The sequence below is a fragment of the Phoenix dactylifera genome, unplaced genomic scaffold (assembly GCF_009389715.1).
Source record: "Phoenix dactylifera cultivar Barhee BC4 unplaced genomic scaffold, palm_55x_up_171113_PBpolish2nd_filt_p 001081F, whole genome shotgun sequence".
NCBI classification, from domain to species: domain Eukaryota; kingdom Viridiplantae; phylum Streptophyta; class Magnoliopsida; order Arecales; family Arecaceae; genus Phoenix; species Phoenix dactylifera.
The window spans coordinates 47,784-68,899 of record NW_024068428.1 but is presented as its reverse complement, the minus strand read 5'-3'; the positions used below and the strand labels follow the sequence as shown (position 1 = coordinate 68,899).

General features: G+C 36.6%; 1 protein-coding gene across 3 annotated transcripts; it reads left to right on the top strand.

Moving 5' to 3' along the window:
• Nucleotides 1-42: 42 nt before the first annotated feature.
• LOC120107927 (ATP-dependent DNA helicase Q-like SIM) lies at nucleotides 43-20,949 on the top strand. Of its 3 annotated transcripts, none has more exons than XM_039121455.1 (16): nucleotides 43-388; nucleotides 1,653-2,605; nucleotides 2,746-2,965; nucleotides 3,061-3,171; nucleotides 3,299-3,488; nucleotides 4,869-5,220; nucleotides 8,726-8,919; nucleotides 9,896-9,952; nucleotides 10,788-10,868; nucleotides 12,297-12,360; nucleotides 14,260-14,359; nucleotides 14,454-14,537; nucleotides 16,724-16,811; nucleotides 18,188-18,304; nucleotides 19,473-19,565; nucleotides 20,228-20,949. In XM_039121455.1, exons 2-16 carry the CDS (start codon nucleotides 1,915-1,917, stop codon nucleotides 20,531-20,533), a joined length of 2,748 nt encoding a protein of 915 aa, XP_038977383.1. In that variant the 5' UTR covers nucleotides 43-388; nucleotides 1,653-1,914; the 3' UTR covers nucleotides 20,534-20,949. The 3 variants fall into 3 exon arrangements, with proteins under 3 accessions (XP_038977383.1, XP_038977385.1, XP_038977384.1); XM_039121456.1 differs by having other exon boundaries at nucleotides 49-388; nucleotides 1,778-2,605; XM_039121457.1 differs by lacking the exon at nucleotides 14,454-14,537.
• Nucleotides 20,950-21,116: the final 167 nt, after the last annotated feature.

The following is a 21,116-nucleotide window of genomic DNA, read 5'->3' as shown; positions in this document are numbered from 1 at the left end:
GAACGGAGGTACGCTTCCCCCGCCCTCTCTCTCTCTCTCTCTCTCTCCCCCCCCCCCCCTCTCCCTCCCGCTCCTCTCCTCTGCCTATCCTTTGGTCCGCCCCCGACCACAGTAACCCGACGCCACCCTCCTCGCCGGAACCCTAGTCGGGCCAGCGATCTCCGTCGCTGAACATTTTTTCTTAACCCACCGCCGCGGTCGTGGCTCAGGCCCCATCCACTCCCCCAATCCCTTGTCTCTCCCTTCGGCCTACCCCCACTCCCCGGGCAATCCCAATCCCCCGGTGAGACCTTCCAAGGAATCCAATTCCTTGGTCGAACGGGCCGGTCTGCGAGGGTTAGACCGGTTCATGCGGTGGTCGGAGAGGACAAAGCGTGCGGCTTATACGGTTCGTTTTCATTCCTTTTAATTAGCTTGTTTGGGATTTTTGCGTATATGCCTCTCGAAAGTCCCTTATTGATTTCTCTACAGTTAAAATAACTGAAGTTACATTCATGTTTCGTAACATTCACTTCCGTCATTCAAAATTTCAAACCGCAATTTGGTTGAATGAATGAAAGTTAATTGAACTTGTTCATTGACTATCTGTGCGTGCTTATGTCTCTATATAGTCTACAGGCACAAATTCTGAAAAGAGGAAAAAAGAAAAATAATGAAAATTTAAAGATGACAATGTAAAATGAAACATGGGACTAGTTTTTGAGGGCAGATAACAACAACTAAGTGGTAATATAAGATGGTAATGTTATTTCTTATCTGGAGGATGTCACTTGATGCACTTTTCAGATTATTTTTGAGCGCATATATGCAAGTTTTAGACTTTCTGATGGACATTTATGCTTTAATGTTTCAAGCGGCACGAAAGCAAAAAAGCACTTTCTCAAGAGTATATATGCAAAACACCAAATTCTTTGCAAAATTTTTGGGTGCCATTCATTGAGAATGATTATCATCAAGAAGTTATTTGGAAATGTGAGGTTTCAATCATGCTGTAATCCTGCTGGAAAGGCCTAATTGATTGAATTTTTTTTGGTAGTTAAGCTGTTCTAACAAGAAATAATGGGTGATAACAGCAAAGTAACAGTTCTATTTGACAAAATAATTGGCTCAAAGATGAACAAGATATGTCAAAGAATATAGTTTAACCTTGTGCCTTACGAGAAAAACAAGGACCATTACAATGTTATAATGCCCATCCTAATGGTTTTGGAGGGCTCTCTTCAAGGCAAATTGACAAATAAGCCATCATTTAACGGTAAAATAAGAGTTGTTACTCTACATTTCCTCTGTTCAACTAAATGAAATAATATATTCTTTGCATATTCAAACCTCTTGGCCAGCTAAAAAAAATTATCTTAGTGAACAATTGCTTGAGCAGAAATGCCAATGTTATCCCTATAATTTTCCATTACCGTTACAGCAGTCATTGTTTTTTATCCGAACCCAGAAATAATTGGCTGAGCTGCGAAATATTGACTGCTATATCTATTGTAATGGTAAATAATGGTTTCAGATGAGGTCCACTATTTGGTGATGTCGGCATCATTGAAACATTGCTTACAAGCACATCATATAAATATGCTCTATCCGAAGATTTATCAGACAGTAGGCAATTGATTTAACATATTTCTGTTTCTTGGCTTTGTCTCCAGGCATCTCCAACAATCCCAGCCTTCGCTAGTTCCATTGCTAGCTAACGTGCCCTGCTTTTTTGCTTTGCTATTAAATTGCTCAACTCATGATTCAGTGTCTAACCTGGACTGGCAATTTTTTTCAGCTATTCATTGATTACTGTTCCATGGTGACCTGGAGTTGTGAATAAGAGATCACAATATCCAGCTGAGGTGTATGTATTGCCTAACTATGAGCTTGTTCAAGAACCACTGAGTTTTGCTAAGTGATAGAGTTACAACAATGGGTGAGAATGATGTTTTTGCTGATCACATCATTGCTGAATTAATTGATATGGGCTTTGAGTTTGCAAAAGCTATAGAAGCTATAGAAGCTGTAGGCCCATGCCTCGATGATGCAGTAGAATTCATTTTAAATGGTTCTTCTGATAGCAAAATGGCTAAAAATGGACAGGTTTCAAGTAATTTTACTAGCTTCACTAGTCAAAAACGTTCTTTGGGCAAAGTTGTCATGTCATCACATCCTTCAAATAGGATGGAACAGTCAAGCATATCACACCATATTTCTTCATTTGGTAGAACAAAAAGAAGCATTTCCCACAGTGCTTCTGGCACTTCCTTTTCTGGAATGAAAAAATTAAGGTCTAGCAATTTAAATCACCCCAAAGTCCCTGATGTTTGTATGAATTCTAATATGGAGCTTGCATCCCAATCTTTTCAACAAGATGTACAAACTCATGTGCCTCCCATAGAGTTAACGGAGTTGCCACAGGAAAATGGAAGCTTTCGGAGTGAACAGATTTCACATTTATGCAACTTTGAGAGTGAAGAAGCTGAATTGGACTGGGAAGACAAAGTTAGTAGTGTTTTGCAAAAGCATTTTGGATTTTCATCCTTGAAGGGTTTCCAGAAGGAAGCTTTGGAGGCTTGGTTAGCTCATAGGGATTGTCTAGTTCTTGCTGCCACAGGATCTGGTATTTCACCTTATATATATATATATATATATATATATATATATCTTCTGCATCTGTATTATATTCATGATGTTGAGTATGTTTTTGAAGCTATTTAATATAAGATCATCTTGCATCTGAATCAGCTACTGATTGTGCAGGCAAGTCTCTCTGTTTTCAAATTCCAGCATTATTGACTAGCAAGATTGTGATTGTGATTTCACCCTTGATTAGTTTGATGCATGATCAGTGTTTAAATCTAGCAAAACATGGGATATCAGCATGCTTCCTTGGATCTGGACAACCTGATAGAAGTGTTCAGTGCAGAGCCATGAATGGTGTATATAGGATAGTATATGTTTGCCCTGAGACAATACTAAGGTACTAGACAGCTAGCCTTATTCCTTTTGCCTGATTCATGCTCTTAGTATGGCTATTTCTATATACACTGATAATATGGAACTATCTTCATACAGACTCATGGAGCCACTTAAAAGGCTTGCAGAGAATCCTGGGATTGCACTTTTTGCAATTGATGAAGTTCATTGTGTTTCTAAGTGGGGCCACGATTTTCGACCTGACTACGGGTCTGACCTCCTGCTTGATAGCTTAATTTACTATTTTGATTGGGTCCTGCCCACCCCCGTTTTGTGTCTTAGGCTGGAGTAGTAACAATTTTTATTATCTTACAATTGTTCTTTCTATGTATGATAGGAAATTGTCAGTGTTGAGAGAAAACTTCAATACCTGCAATTTGAAGTTCTTAAAGTTTGATATTCCACTGATGGCGTTGACTGCTACTGCAACAATACCTGTTCGCAAAGACATTTTCAAGTTATTGCACATGTCCAAGGAAACAAGGATTGTACTGACTTCTTTTTTCCGACCAAACCTTCGATTTTCTGTAAGTCCCAGTTTTCACTTTCTGGATAACCACTAATTTTTCCTCTCAATTACCTAAAATATAGAATGGTCCATTCCCTATATTTGTTGTTTACTAATGTTTTGTAATGTGATGTTAGCTTTTAATTGATATCATGCGCATATTTTTTGCAAAAATTGGTTTTCCTTGAAATGTTGAAAAAGCCATACACAACCCTGCAAAATTGAGATCCTTCCAGAGATACCCACCATCAAGGCATCAATCTCCATTACTTGCCACATGGACATTCCCCTTTCCCTCCTAATACTTATATGTATGTATATATGTAAACAATGAGAAAACAAACATACAAATATGATTTTGGATGACAAATTAGTATTTAACATAGTTGTTGAGTGTGACTCACAAAATAAAGTAACTAATGGTTAGATTGGCCCATACTTCAACTTATTTGGACTCTATGTTGCAATATGGCCTGATAGTGTGGCACAGCAGCCCCAACCTGGTACCACCCGCACATGAAATGCTCCCCAATATCATGTTGATAGATGGCCAGGATGGTACAATATATACACTATGTAATAATATTGTGGTCCTTGTATGATGGTTAATGTGTGCTTTCTTCCTACCATGAAAGTATTCTGTACCTGTCAGAGTGAAAGCAGAATGGAACTTGATGGAGACAAATTGAAACCTGGATGTGGATTGTGCTTGGATGGTTCTAATGAACGGAGCATGTTAGGGGCATAAAAGGTGTTTACAATATATATTCCATCACTATAAAATTATAATAGTTAAGAGCCAAACATTAACTTTGAATTACAAAAAAAATAATTTTAGCTTGCTTTTCACTTTAAAGAAACCATATCAAGTAATCCAGAAAATAATCCTTTTCCCACAAAAAAAAATTTGTTAGCTCAATAACAGTCTTTTATGAAGATCAATATTTTATTAGGAAGTAAAAAGAAAATTTGTGAGCATGGTTGTAACTTGTAAGTATATTTCCTTTGAAAAAAATGTAACATTACAAGGGAGAGGATTTCCGGTAGTTGCAAGGTACCACTTGGGATGCCGATTCCAACAAAGTGGAAGTTCCACCAGGATTTTCAAGTTCAATCTTTTATTACACTGCTTCTCTCATTGACAAGCTAAAAATGGTCTTTAAAATGCTACATCTAGGGCAAAACGTGATAATAAGGATTGTGTGGACATGCAAGCATTACAAGTAGAGGTATTGATTTTGGCAGTGCATATCATGTGCATATGTAAACTCCTAGTCACCTGACCTTTCTCGTTAGCTGTTCTTTCTGCAACTTTCTTGTCAGATTTTAATGTTCAAAATGAAAACAAAAATCATGGATCATGCTTTGCATTCTTACTTTTTTCCCCCATAATTTGTAGGTAAAACATAGTAGAACGACTGCATCATCATATGAGAAAGATTTTCATGAACTAATAAAAACATACACTATGGCAAGGATGAGTGGGAAGAAAGGATCGAAACATCTTTTAAATGATTTAGAAGATGATTCTAACAGCTCCTGCAAGGCTTCAGATGATGGCATGTCTGATGAAAATGGAAAGTTGGTAAATGGTATCAAAAGTCTTGAGGATGATCACTTTTATGAAGATAGTGATGATGCAAGTTCAGCAAATGAAGATTCTATTGTTCCTCCCTTAAGGCAAAATCAACTGACAGCTGAATATCTTGAAGATGACCTAGACCTTCCTGACAGTGTGAATGAATTTGATGGTAATGATATTCCATCATTTTTACGGTATCTTCTCTTGAATTCTATCATCTATGTCAGTCTGCTGTAGCTCTTAAAATAATTTCCTCATTTTCTCATTTTAAGTTACAGGTTCAATACCTTGTGCAAACTTTTCATTATTGTATTCTTTTTTAAGAGAACATGACTTCCCATGAATGAGATGTCAGTTAATATCTTAAACTTCTGTTCTCTATATGCTTAGTGGTATATATGCAGGTCCTTTGCAAGATCATACACTTGTGCATGCACATCTTCTTTTCATGATAAAAGCTAGTCAAAAAGAATTGAATGATATAATCTATTGTATAAACAATGTATATTTCTTGGAAACACCTATTTCAGTACACTCACACTCAATGTGTGGACGTTATTTGCTATTAATTAGTTGGAATTCATGGCTGTACAAACATATGTGAATGTGCTCCAGCAAGGTCCCGGTTTCAATTCTTCTTGTGGAGTTTTGGGTGTTTCTAAAGTTCCGTTAAGTTTTTGAGCTTTAGTCAAAATAATTAGGAATAATCAAAATAATGAAAATTATAAAAATAAAAGAAGTTAATAAATGTTATCACATACTATTTTGTAATATTTTGGCTAATATAGGATCTTTTTAATTTTGTATAGATACTGTAGGTTTAGGGTGAACTTAGTATTGTATAAAAAGATACTTTATAAAGTCTACTGATAATTGAAGATTTAATTATCGAACTTCAGTTGTTCGAGAATTTGTTTTGTTCAACAATTATGAAGCTTTTAGTGCCTAATGTATTATTTTTCATTATCATTTTGAGTAGTACCCGCAAGCATCTAGCAGTTGGGAATTTCCTTGTGTTCTTTGGTGTTATGTAGCCATTTAACTAAATACATATAGTGTGACCATTCAACTGAGCATGTTTTTATATAGTAAAATTAATTATATTCCCTTTATATAAAGTGTTAATGACATGGTTGTTTTTATTCTCATTGTGTCTTGTTAATTTGTTAATACTAGTCTAAAGATTGTCTCAAGTTTAATTGTTAAGGTACTTTATCAGGGGACCTCTATGGAGGCCTTAACCCATTAAGGAAAATCTACCTTTTCATTGAATTTCTTAGAACCAAAGTCCTAAATGCTTCTAATGCTAAAAAAAATTGAAAAATGAAAAAAATCCATTCTACCTAAAGAAAATACTTCTAGAAGGTCAAATTTATCATCCATGAGCAAGCATCTACTCTTTTTACCAAAACAAGAGGTGAAAATTGTTGGCATATTGAAATTTTCTAGCTAATTGAAGAAATGAATAGATGGCACCGAGGTCTGTACCGACCTATACCATCCATGTTGATTGTACCTTATTGCTATGGTACCGAGGCTCGTTTTGGTAGATGAGCCAAATCGATCTGTTCCGGTATGAATCAAGCGGAATTGCCCCATATTGCTTGATTTCGGATAATACCGGGGCGAAGAGCGAGGAAAAGTGTTGGAAGAGTATCTCAGTGCGGGATGCATACCATTCCAAACTAGTAATTTATCGGTATAATTCTTAGTTCCAGTTTTGCGGACCTTAACTAATTTCAATATATCGAGTCAACAGAGCATCCATGATCAGTTTTGGTTAGTTTCAACCAAAATTTACTGAAATCACTGAAAACAAATTGAAACCATTGACAAAACTGACTGAAACTGCCAAATTTTTTCACCACATTTCCTAGAACCAAAATCCTAAATGCTTCTAATGTTAAAAAAATGAAAAATAAAAAATTCATTTTACCTAAAGAAAATACTTCTTAAAGGTCAAATTTATCATCCATAGCAAGCATCTGCTCTTTTGACCAAAACAAGAGGTGAAAATTGTTGGCATATTGAAATTTTCTAGCTAATTAAAGAAATAAAGAAATGGCACCGAGGTCTGCTGTACCTTATTCCATTCTACCTAAAGAAAATACTTCTAGAAGGTCAAATTTATCATCCATGAGCAAGCATCTACTCTTTTAACCAAAACAAGAGGTGAAAATTGTTGGCATATTGAAATTTTCTAGCTAATTAAAGAAATGAATAGATGGCACCGAGGACTGTACCGACCCGTACCATCCATGTTGACTGTACCTTATTGCTATGGTACCGAGGCTCGTTTTGGTAGATGAGCCAAATCGATCTGTTTCGGTATGAATCAAGCGGAATTGCCCCATATTGCTTGATTTCAGATAATACCGGGGCGGAGAGCGAGGAAAAGTGTTGGAAGAGTATCTCAGTGCGGGATACATACCATTCCAAACTAGTAATTTATCGTTATAATTCTTAGTTCCAGTTTTGCGGACCTTAACTAATACCAATATGTCGAGTCAACAGAGCATTCATGATCGGTTTTGGTTAGTTTCAACCAAAATTTGCTGAAATCACTGAAAACGAATTGAAACCATTGACAAAACTGACTGAAACTGCCAAACCTTTTCACGACATTTTCTAGAACCAAAGTCCTAAATGCTTCTAATGTTAAAAAAATGAAAAATAAAACAAATTCATTTTACCTAAAGAAAATACTTCTTAGAGGTCAAATTTATCATCCATAGCAAGCATCTGCTCTTTTGACCAAAACAAGAGGTGAAAATTGTTGGCATATTGAAATTTTCTAGCTAATTAAAGAAATGAATAAATGGCACTGAGGTCTGCTGTACCGACCTGTATCCATGTCGACTGTACCTTATTGCTATTAGTACTGAGGCTCGGTTTGGTATATGACCCGAATTGATCCGTCTTCCGGTATGAATCAAGTGGAACGACCCCGTATTGCCTGATTTTGGATAATATTGGGGCGAAGAGCGAGGAAAAGTGTTGGAAGAGTATCTCGGTGCGGGATGCATACCATTCCGAACTAGTAATTTACCGGTATGGTTCTTAGTACCAGTTTTGTGGACCTTAACTAATGCTATTATGTCGAGTCAACAGAGCATCCATGATCAGTTTTGGTTAGTTTCAACCAAAATTTGCTGAAATCACCGAAAGCAAATTGAAACCATTGACAAAACTAACTGAAACTGCCAAAGCAAACGGGAACCAAATTTCAGTAGACAGTTTCAGCTTGTTTCCAGATAAAAAGAATTTTTCAGTTATTAATATTTTTTACCAGGATTTGTTTAAACCCAACTGGTTAAAGAATTCATGTATGAAATAATTTTTTCAACGTATATGTATTCCATTGGGTTTTTACAAGTAACATACACCAATATCATTTCAATTGATAACTAAAAATATATTGTAAATAAAATTAATGTGGACTTATTATTTTGCTTCAAATTCTATAGATATGAGAATCTAGACTGATGTTTATTAAAAAATATGACAAATATTGGAATTGACAAAGTAATTTTTGAGGCCTTTCCTTGTAGTTTTGCTTTGGACTTTACCATTGTAAGATATGCTTAGCTATGTTCTCAATTTTGTTTATGTTTCTTCTCCAGCTTGTTGTCTGATTCTAATTACAAGATCAATGGATGCATATTTTTTGGCAGTTTCTTGTGGAGAATTCCTTGGAACTTATCCAGCTGAGAGCTCTGAGTTTTGTGGGGCATCTGAGGTATCTGATCTTCAAGGCTTTGTAGAACAAGGTCCTACAATTATATACATGCCTACCAGAAAAGAAACACAAGAATTAGCAAAATATCTCTGTAGATCTGGTGTTAGGGCTGCAGCATATCATGCAAAGGTATAATATTTGCTTTTGTTATAATGTGATCTGTGCTTGTTAGTAGTGAGAATGGCCTAGATAAAGGATTCTAGAAACAGAGTCCTTTAATTTCCTGTAGGCCAGCACAAGTTTCACTATGTTATTGGGATATGAAACATCAAGGACAGAGACATTCCTTGGGTTAATGGCAGTAGCTTGTAGGGATGAATATTGATACTTCTGAAAGCATTTGGTATTAATAGTCCTTCAAATGTGCACCTTCACTAAATGATTTGGCTTTTATTTTCTTGCATTGTGTGCACATGGCTCATTCCTTAAAATACTAATACCCATTTCGGAACATTTTTTGATGAAAATGGTTGAATCCAATCTCAAGTTCAAGTGTCTGGACTTGGTTAGTTATCCCTAGTTACAGACGGCTTTTGATGCTTTTTGCCAGCTCTGGCAGTTTCTGGTGCTAGTCTAAGCAGGTGGGTTTTCACAGCACATCTGAAACAAGTTGAGACTTAGGTTGGAATTTCATTAGATTGGCCAGCCAAAAGTCCAAATGTGTTATTTTAGCACAAACTTTAAACTAAGCAAGAACCTGATTTCCCATCACCACCTAGTCTCTTTCCAAGCTTTGTGAGACTTGCCCTCGGTTTTGCAATAACTTGTTTTTCAGAAACTTTGAGGTCATTGTTTTCCTAGCTTTCTAGGTATTTTCTCATAAACATGGGTGCCAAAAATTTTCTTACGTGAAGATAAGGAACTATAGCCAATTCTTGGCAAATCATGTCTCTTCTTCTTATTAAGTGGTCAATCTCAAATTGCCCTCTTATTTTTTTGGTCCTAGCCATACTAATTAAGAATTATCTCTCTGTTGTTAACTGTCACTGATTTATTTTACATATTCAGAATCTTTAGGTTCACATGCAACCTTGTTCTGTTGTTTGCAACCTTTCAGCACTAAGATACTAATCAAAGTATATATTTTTGCATGAACAATTTGCAGATGCCTAAAACCCATCTGAGGCGTGTCCATGAAGATTTTCATCAAAATTTGTTGGAGGTAATCTGGATTAGATAGCAAGGTTGGTTATTTAATATATGCTGGATGTTGCAGAGTTTCCTCCCCAGGCTTATGCTAGAGTGGTGTATGCCATATTATGGTTGCTGATCTAATAAACATGATTTCCTTTTATATTTCTAGTAGTACTATCTCCATTTCAGATATCTGTCTTCTAAGCTCGTTTTATTCCCGTACTAAAAGGAATTCTAGCATATTACCATAGACTATCACCTTTTGTTAATAAACTGTAGTCAATAGCCCTACATCAAGGCTTCCCAGTAGTATCCAAGTTGGAAGGTTTTTGCAACCAGGGGCTTGTATCGCTGTTGATCTCATCCAGTGCATTTTGTCTTTTTTAACAATGACAAGTCTCCTCAGGGCTATGATACTTTGACCATATTACCTTTGATACTTAGTCAAGTTGCATGATGAATTTTCTTTTTTAAGTCAAGTATTAGCTTTCAGCAAAAAAAAAGTCAATTATTAGTTCTGTGATGCTAAAAAAAAATCTTAACCTAAGTTTATGTCATCTATGTCTTGATTCGATTAACAACATTTATTTTTTCCTTCTATACATATTATGTCTCCCCTAAGTAACCTCTACTTGGTTTTTTGCGGTTCTCAACTTCTTTGTCCTCGTTTATCATGGACTACAATATTAACGGGAAAGTTGACTTCTACCAGAATGGATCAGCTCACTCAGAAAATAACATCAATTTTTTTTTTTTTTTTTATATTGCAAGAATGTTGATCAAGTGAACATACCAGAAAGTTGAAATTACATGCTTGCTGCTTCTAATTTTCTCCATTTCAATATACTTGGAATTGGTTCCAGGTTGTTGTGGCTACAATTGCTTTTGGAATGGGAATTGATAAATCTAATGTTCGAAGAATCATCCACTATGGTTGGCCACAGGTGTGTATTCGATTTCTTAATAAAATATATACAGTAATCATTTTGAAAATAGCAGAAGACATATCTTAATGTCTTTTCGCTTTGCACATTTGTTTTTGAATCTCGTTTTTTTGAGACTTCAGCATAAATTTAACACTTCTGCCTATTCTGTTCAATTGCTGTTATCAGAATCCTTAACCAAGTTGGAATCATTAAGAGTTTTGTCGTGCATCTGAAAAATATTAATAGCATATATTCTGATTTTATTTTGCGATGAAACCTAAGAGGGTCTAAGACGTCAACTCTAGAAGCTCTAGTTTTAGAACAATTGAAAAGGTGGAAAATAGTAATAGTATTGTAGAATCAGTAGGTTGACTTCTTAAGCTAACACCTTTAATTCATAGGTGGTGATGGCTTTGTTTTTGGATTATATATGGTTCTAAAATTATTATTCTGGTCCACTGACAAAACCATACTGCTTAAAGCCAGTACAGGTACTAGCCATTATCCTACTTATTCCATGAGATGGATGAGAGGATGATAAACTGCATTTGTAATTAAGCACATAGCATCCTTGGTTAGATGCTTCGCATATATGAATATGCATGCATATGTTATCCTCGTTTTTTTTTTAATGAGCCAGTTAACTGAAAGTAGGTCAGAAGATTTGAGATTGATACTTAGAAGTTCTCTCTGACTTGGAAAGACATGTGGTAGATATTTCAATGCCCAGGCCAGGTCTGTTATCCATGTAATAATCCTCAATTCTTGAACAGCATATAGACTGAGGAATGCAGGGGGGAAAGTAGGGAAAGGGGAGGCCACTGATCTTGGAATCCTGTTTTGAGACACTGGAATCCATATAAGAATGGTGATTTCCGGAATCCCGGATAACTTTAGAATGTGAAACCAGTCACCTTTTCCAAGCCCCACCAAATCTTTTCACCACCTTATTTCTTCAGCAACTCCAACTTGTATATGGGATATCATGCATATATCGGAGTTGGACACGTAATCCTTCTCAGCCATGCGCATCAGTAGTCTTTGTTTTGTTCTTGGTATAGAGCAAAGAATACCTCGATACCTATTCTCTAGTTAATGTTCTTTTCTTGTTTGGCATGTTATTTGGAACTTAATAGTAAGCTTCTCAAAGCCATTTTATGTGATTCTCCATTCATTCTCTTGCATTGACCAACACAGTTCTTAGTTAACAACTTTGTATATAATTATAGCCGGACTACTGCTGCTTCTTCTTACTGATGCCAATGCAACTTATGCTTGAGAGAGTACTCATTGTGCAGTAGTCGTTGCTTGTATTTTAGTACGTTATTACCAATTACGGTTGTTATGTTATTGTGTCTCGTCTTCTTTTCTGGATTTTCTATAGAGGTTTTTGATTTTTTTAATAATATCTTCTTCCATGATCATCTGTTCTTGTTTTGGCTGCAGAGTTTGGATGCTTATTATCAAGAAGTTGGTCGAGCTGGAAGAGATGGAAAACCATCAGATTGCAGTATGTCCATGGACTATTTCTGAACTTGGTGCACTGAAATTTATAGCATTTTATTATGAATTCAGTTGTAATTCACAGCTTAGCATCTCTATCTTTCCATGAGAGCAACATTAGTTTTTCTGAAAAAACTAATCACAATAAGTTGTATGGGTACGTAATATTTTAAACGCTTGCTTAACTAAGTTGGTTTTCGTAGGATATGTTATCCCAGTGGTATCATATGGATTAAGGTGATTAAACTTAACTATAAAATTGCTAAAGTTCTAGCCATTTAGTTAGTATGTTTGTAGCGGCTAGAATATACCTGAGTATGCCTTTCTCCTCTCCGCACAAAATGGACTATACGTGGTTTGATGGCAATAGGTTATTGTTCCCTTAAGTCTTGCATGTATAACATGATTTTTTCGCCTTCTTTATCAATCTTTCTTAACAAAAGATACATTTAATACTTGCATAAATCGCTGCACAGTTCATGACAGCTTTCTAGGGCTTTAAACATGACATTTACTTCTGACTGTCAGATACAAACCCAAATGAATATATGAATTCTGGCTCAGAATGTATATTTTAGTCAGAGACTCAGAGGTATTCAGATCCAATTTGCTTCTGAAAATGGGATTGAATCTGGATAATCATATCTGCATCCAGAAGTGATTGGAATTGGGGTTTTTATCTTTCTTTTATCATATCTATGTGCGACTGATGTTGAAATATATTATCAAACAACATCGTTATATATTAGTTCTTGGTCTTGAATCTGAGAAGAACCGCAAGCCTGATTTTTTTTTAAATATTTATTAGATTTTAATCCAACCATGTATATTTTTTGATCTAAATCTCAAATCTTAGGTCATCTGGATAAGAACATCTAGATTTAGTTACAGCTATTACAATCATACCGAGATGATTATTGGTTCACTTCTAGTCTTGCATAGGAAAGTGTGAAAGTTAATGGGAAGTTAATCTAAATAAACTTTGGAAGAAACTGTTTAGAGGGAAAATAACCAGACCTAGAGTTTAGTATTCCATGGTTTTCCTATTAAAAAAATACAAAGCATGCCTATGTGTTATACCCGATCAAGGGCCTTCATTCTCAGCTTCCAAAATAGTGCAAGGGAAGGACCAATTGACAGAGAGAAGGTTGCACAAGTGCTTCTAGATCTCGGCGGAGGAAAGGAGGCGACTAGTCGCTTCTGGCGAAGCAGCGAGTTCATGGGCAAGCGAATGAACGAGCCAGTGAGCAGCGAGTGTAAATGCAATAAGAAGTGAGATTTTACGACAGTATCTGCCTATGAGATTTGTAGATGTCAAAAATATTTGTCATCAAAGATGCATCTGATGTCACAGTCTATTTAAATATTTTTCAGAATTCATCTAGTTTTTTATGAAATTTTGACGCCTCTTTGTTGTCTCTTTCATCATGGAAATTGATTAACCATCATCATTCACCTGAAATTAGTGTTGAAGCCTCTGAATTTCCTTATTATGCTCAGTATCCTGAGGTCTAGTGGTAACTTCCATTAACATAGTTGGAGGAAGGCTAGTGCTTCTTGGGGAAATATACTGTTTTCTTGCTAAGATCACTCTTTGCTTTTTGTCCCCTATGTTTTGCTGCTGAAGTGATCTGTGGCATGCCCAAATTTTACTGACCTGAGACAGGTATATCATATCTCAAGCATCAATTGATCTTGCTGTGAGAAACTTGTACTCTTAAATGGAAACTTTGAAATGCAAATGATTTGTAGAATATCAGTTCCTGATCCAAACAATTAAGCTTAATTATCAAGATTGAAATTTTCGTTGGAGACCTTAGTAGACATACGACTCAACTGTTTTCTTTTAACTCTGTCTGTATATCTCATAGTGTACTTCTAAATTTGTTTGGGATTTGTGGCACAGCTTTATATGCTAATTTATCAAGAATACCATCACTACTTCCTAGTCAAAGAAGTGAAGAACAGACAAAACAGGCATACAAAATGCTATCCAACTGTTTCCGGTAAATATTTCTTGACTTCTCTATCCTGAGAATCAGACTTTCCCATCTTTCCATCATATAACTTGCATAAAAAGGTGTGTATGCAATTTTACAGATATGGTATGAATACTGCAACTTGCCGAGCTAAAGTGCTAGTAAAATACTTCGGGGAAGAGTTTAGTTATGACAAATGCAACTTGTATGTTCATCTTCTTTTGCTCTCTCACTCTCTCTTCTTTTTATCTCCCTCATGTTCTATACATGACCCTGAGTCAAACCAGCACAAATATTAACTCCTATTGCCTCAAACATCTAGGAAACAATTTAGACAATCTAATTGGGAGTTAAAATTATCTCAGCAATAGGTGTTTATTCTCACAGAAATTTATTGATAATGTTGCGTGCTTGAAATGGATATCTTGAAATACTGTACACCTCTTGTAGTTATTAAATGGTCAAAATTCTGGGGTCAATCTTTGAAGCAAGGTCCACCGTACCGGGTCTGGTAGGCGTACCGGTTGCCTACCGGACCGGTACGGGCCGGTTCGTACCGTGCTCCGGGCGGTACGAACCGGAAAGCTCTTCCCCGCCGGAACCGGGGAAGAAGAAGAGAACCAGAGAGAGCGCGGGGAAGAGAGGGAGAGAGCCCACCTTCGGCCGCCATCGGAGAGCCGCGGAGGGGCGGCGGAGGCCGGCGGGGGGCGGCGGAGGCCGGCGGGGGGCGGCGGAGCCCGCGGGGGCGCTGCGGAGGCCGCGGCCGCGGCCGCGTCCCCTGTTTCGTTAATTTGGGGATTTTTAAGTGAAGTCGGCAACCGATGTGCCGACTTCACTTAAAATCCCCAAATTAAAAAACGCGGCCGCGTCCCCTGTTTCTTTCGAAACATTGACGCGGCCGCGGCCTCCGCAGCGCCCCCGCGGGCTCCCCCGTCCCCCACCCGGCTCCGCCGCCCCCCACCGGCCTCCGACGCCCCTCCGCGACTCTCCGATGGCGGCGGAAGGTGGGCTCCCTCCCTCTCTTCCCCGTGCTCCCTCTTTTTCTCCTCGCCTTCTTCGTCTCCGGCAAGGAACCGGCCTGTACCGGTTTCCACGGCTCCGCCGTACCGGTAGCTGGCCGGACCGGTTTGTACCGGCCCGTACGAGCCGGTTCGGCATACGCTGCTTTGAAGTATTATTAGTTGAACTTTCCTGCTGCATTAACCTCTCTTGCATACCCAGCTTCATTTTATAATGGTATTCCTGGAGGTCCTTTTTTGGTAATGCTGAAGGCATTATTGATGAAAACAATTGTTGATTCTGATGAAAATTTATGTTAATATTTCTATGCATATGCAGTTGTATCTATATATCTCAATAACAAAGTTATTTACATTTCACAAGATGTTGATGGAAAACCTTTGCTATTTGCCTTTTTAATTAATATGGAAGCTATATAACTATTGGAAACAATAACATGATTATATTTGGCAATTTAGAAATTATTTTGTGAGTCTTGCATTTAGTTCCATATATTTTCCATTAGTTTACGTGTTTTAATGATAGGTAGAATTGGAGCTAGGTGGATGGAGTGGTGCTAGGTAATCAACATAAAAGTCAAAAGGAAGAAGTTGTACAATAGAAGAAAGGCTATTCTTGGTCTGAATGTTGTGTTGTAAGAAATGTTCCTAGCATTTAAGCTGAGCACCGAAATGATGTGAATGGAAGGTGCATGGGTGGTCTAAGTAGGACTGCATACATTAGAGGAAGCAAAGGTGTTGAACCAATTAAGAAACTATTGAGTTGATATGGATGCAGAAAGAGGAGCGATCTAAGGTAGGATGCATGAAAGAGAGGTTTTGGAGAAGCTTGAGATGAAGATGGATGTAGCTCATGGTAGAAATAACTTTCTAAGAAGGATTTAAAGAACTCCAAATAATTAATGATTATAGTTATGGTTAGGTTTGATAAGTGAGTGCATGCAGTTTATTTCTAAATTTGGTTAGCATCAGAATTTATTGTCATTAAAAATGTTAGAGTTGACTTCTTATGAAGTAACAATGTTCTAAAATGTGATGTGCATCTATGTTTCCTTTGGTTTCTTAAGGTTAGATTATTTCTTTACATTGTGTTATCTGCCAAATGTAACAGGGACAAATCATACCATAAAATGTAGGTGGTCAGGACATATCAGTCATGGATCATAAGTTCATTTTAATTATATTGGCTATGAACTAGATCATGTTCATTATATTCAAATAAAGAGTAAAGAACTGTAAATGTAACTTTTACAAGATTCCCTCCTCAATTCCTTTTTTGTATGTAGCACGCTATTTGTCTTTACATTGTTCATCTCCTCTTTTAGGCTTTTCTTCTTTTTTCTCTTAGAAAAAAAACACTTCTGGTGTGCAGGTGTGACATCTGTGTTACTGGAGCTCCTGAAATGCAAAATCTGAAGGAGGAAGCAGATATTTTTTTGAGGGTTCTCAGAGCTGAATGCGTGAGTTTTTGTAGCACTTACATACTATGTAATATGTATTATCTGCATTTGATATTTGATCATCTACCCTTTCTTGGGTTCAGAGTTCCATTGTCTTGCTAGACTGGTTTTCCATTTATAGTAGTTAATATTATCATTTCTGTTACAAACAAGCTAGCAAGCATTGTACATGTGATCTGTTTTGCTTCTGGATGTTTTCTCAAAAAAGTGATCAGGGCTCAAAGGCGTCAAGGAGGGGCTCAGTTTCATTACTGCCAGCTGCAGAAAATAGATTTCTTTTTCACATCGAGTGCAAAGGAACTGCTCTTGCATCCAAAAAAGTATTGGCATAAAATTCTTAAGTTTTTATTGCAAAAATAGATGTTCTAGGTTCAGAATTTGTAAATACTTTCTTCTCTTGATTGAAAAGCATTTACAGTGAAAAATATATGATGTCTACATTTTAAAAATGGATTTTCTAACCGTCTATTTTTCTAATTTCTTATCTATTCAGTTTGTTCACTAATATTTATATTTGTTTAAATAGGGAGAGTTGAGCAACAAGAGTTTTCTTGTTATGATGAGCAGCAGCAATATTTATTTTAAATTCCTCCAGATTTTATGTGCCTAGTTTTTTTTTGAAGGAAAATACATATAAAAATCACATTTGCTACCCTAAATCTCCATCCCTCAAATATTTTGCAGTGTTTTCATTGAAATTAATGTCTATGAACCTAATGACAAATATATGATAGTGAAGATTTCTCCCTCATGGCTTCTTTAGTTGCCTGCAACTATGTTTTCCTCAGTGAAAGCAACATGAATTAGTTTGTATATGTATGCTTGGGAACCGGTCTAATGATTCTTGGGCAAAGTACTCTCAAAAAGAGAAGTTTATGCCAAATACAGAAGTGCATCGTGGGCCATCCAAATCAACAATCCACAGCATTTATCAGCATATGCATTTGCTAAAACAAATTTGAACAAAAATTCAAGTGGTTAGGAACTTAGGATACTTTCCAACTATCGTCTGAGCTAAGTATACTTCTTGTTGTTTAGAAATTATTCAACTCATGACTGCTTGATGCTTAGGTAAAAAGCACCCAACATGGTATATTTAGACTAATAAAACCTATAAAACCTGCAAACATATAATTTTAGTCTACATTTATAATTGTTTATTAATCTTTAGATTATGTTACAGAAAGAAATTTCTTATGCATAGATTCTTCATCTTTGTCTAGTAAGGCTTCTTAGATTAGCATATGTTCCTCTATTAAAAAAAATTTCTAAGATTTATGCTAGCAAAGATGTAATTAAGTGATATTTGTTTGTGATATGTATGTTGGGTATGAAATGTTTAATTATATGTCATCTATATTTGTTCTTCTTTTCAGGGGTCGTCAAGTATTGGCACTGTATCACACGATGGTGCAATATACAGTGGATCTGGTAGCAGGAGGTTCATTGAGAAGCCCAACTTCAAGATGGTCATCAGTAAAATAAGGGAACAGGTTTGTATTGAGTATACTATTGCTGACATATGCAAAGCTAGGGAGACTGATCTCAAATTGATTTAGGCAAACTGTGGAGAGTTATTGAAACATTCATTGTAAAACATGGGATCCTCATGTAGATTTTTAAACATCTGCTTCAGGCATATATTACACAATTATTAAATGAGGTTTATCATCAGAAATTTGTCTTCTTAATTAACAACGTGATATTATGCTATCATTAAATATATATCTAATCATTAGTGTAGGGAAAAGAGGAAATAAGAAAAGAACAAGTGTGGGAGGTCAGCTTTATGAGTCCTTCATAGTTTGTGCCTGTTAAAAGGCTAGATCCTTTATCCATGCCAGCTCTCGTGTGCATAGAATTCATTAGCATTAGCAGAAAAATATCAAGATTTAATGCATAATTGATGTTTCTTTGTGGAAATTATTGTCCTGGACCTGCCAACCCACCCTCACCCACCTGAAGTTAATGGTTTTGGGTGAGGGTGTTTTCTAATTGGGTTTGGTGTGGGTTAGCCAAGACCAACCCAATTATAATGGTGTGGTCCTTCCAACTTGATGGATCAGCATGAGCTTAACAAACCTTTCAAATCCATTCCCAAACCCCCTGGGATAGTGGTAATTGTAAGATTTCTGAATGATGTACTCTGCAGCCCTGCTGCTATGGCAATTACATGACTAGATTTTTTTATTTACAAAGGAATAACAAAATAATAAGATACTGCATCTTCGAGGTTAGATTGATGAACAAGCTATAGTTAGCCCTTATTTCAACCAACTTATCAGAAGACGTTAGAATGATACTAGATAAACAAGGCAACATTCATTGAAGTCTAAGAACTATATTCACCATCTTTTAACGTATAAATTGGTGCTGAGGACTTGGTAAAGGCAACATTAGGCAAGAAAGAGACCTACCATGGAAACCTAGAAATTAGTTATTGCATATGGAGTAGACACAGCAAAGAAGGCAATATTTAGCAGAGGGAATTATAGTTATTTGTGAGGTGCAATTACAGGTTCCTCCCTAATTTGATGCTGAGAAAAGAATTGTACTTCAAGTTGCATGAGTACTGCTAATTGTTTTTAAATTTAAGTGCATAAGATCTCAGTTCTTCAGATGTTTCTAACAAGATCTTGGGAACTCATGACCTGTGTACAGTTCCATAAGTTTGCTGCAAGTGATCGTTTATGGTGGCAAGGTCTTGCACGCATATTGGAAAATATGGGATATGTTAGAGAAGGAGATATCTCGGTGAGAACTTGATATTGCAACAGCTCTGTATGGTTAATTCTCAGACATGTTTGGCTTTTTTTTTTGACATCTGAAAGACATATTATCTTGTTCAATTATTCAATGTTTTAGTGTTCTTATTCGTATTATCATTATGTGAGGCTTCAATTCAAAACCTTGTTGCTTAGCTATCTAGAACTGACACATAACCGTTGGCATTCTCATGTTATTGCTAAGTAGGAAACTGATGATGAGAAGAAACTATGATGCAATGAATAGATACATTGCAAGAACCTGCTGCAATGAATAATGATTAGGAAGACACAATGAGCACTACTGAATAGCTGAAGGACTCTATTGAGGAAAACGTTAATGTAAATTCATGCAGTGTGGCTAAAAGTCTCCAATCTGCCCTGTTCGGACAATAACCCTGCCACAGACACATCGAGACATATATGGACACGCACACGTCCATGTGAACATACAGACTCACTCAGATATATAAGCACATACATTCATGTCTGTCTACAGACACAAACTCATACAATTTATGTAACTATTTTAATAGAGTGACTGACATAGCACCTACCTAAATTTGACAAGAAAGTCCTCAAGTACATGGCTATACATATGTTAGACTGATCACTTATTCATGATCTAATTTTATGGTTGTATATTTGCAGCCCCACGTATCTATACGGTACCCAGAGCTGACGGACTTGGGATTGCGATTTCTGCATTTAGAGTCAGAGAAAACTTTGTATGCATACCCTGAAGCTGACATGTTACTATCAGTGCAAAAGCATAAGCCACACTCTTCTTTCTCAGAGTGGGGACGAGGGTGGGCTGACCCTGAGATCCGGCGCCAGCGACTACAAGCAAAAAAATTTAGGACAAGGAAAAGGAAAAGACAGTCTAGGAAGCATAATCAGGATCTGAACACTGTCAGAGGAAGGTTAGCAGCAAAACTATCAAAATATAAACATTAAGGAATGACGGATGATCGCAAGAATTCACGATTGCTCTATTATTGCTGGAACTTGACAGTAGGATGTAGAAAGGCAAGAGAGGATCAAACACAAAACCTTTTATCTGCATCATCAAAGGAAGGTGGTTTTTTTTTACCGTAATATATGTCAAAAAGTGGAATATTCCACTTTGATTAGTGGCATGATGACTGCCACAAGCATAGCTTAGTTTCCTTTTCAATATTTCATTCATTGCATTACCAATTTTTAAGTGACATTTGTTCGGTCTTTTCCTTTTTCTTTTTCTTCCTTTTTGTTTCTTTGAGAAGAAAATGGGTCAACCTTTTCTGATTCTTGTATTGTAACTTTATAAGAATGATTATAGGAAAGTTGTTCCGCAACTTGCAAGCAATGGGTAGCTGTTTGATGTTATATCATACTCCCATCTTCCACATTGTTGCTTCATTACCAGTCTGCCTTATGCAATTTAAGATCTATTAGAGCCCTAGGAGTCTGAATGAGCAACTGTTGGTGCCATTTTATAGATCTCATTAGCATTTATACTTAATGTAGTTGATGGCATCTAGTGCTGATGGAACTCTTT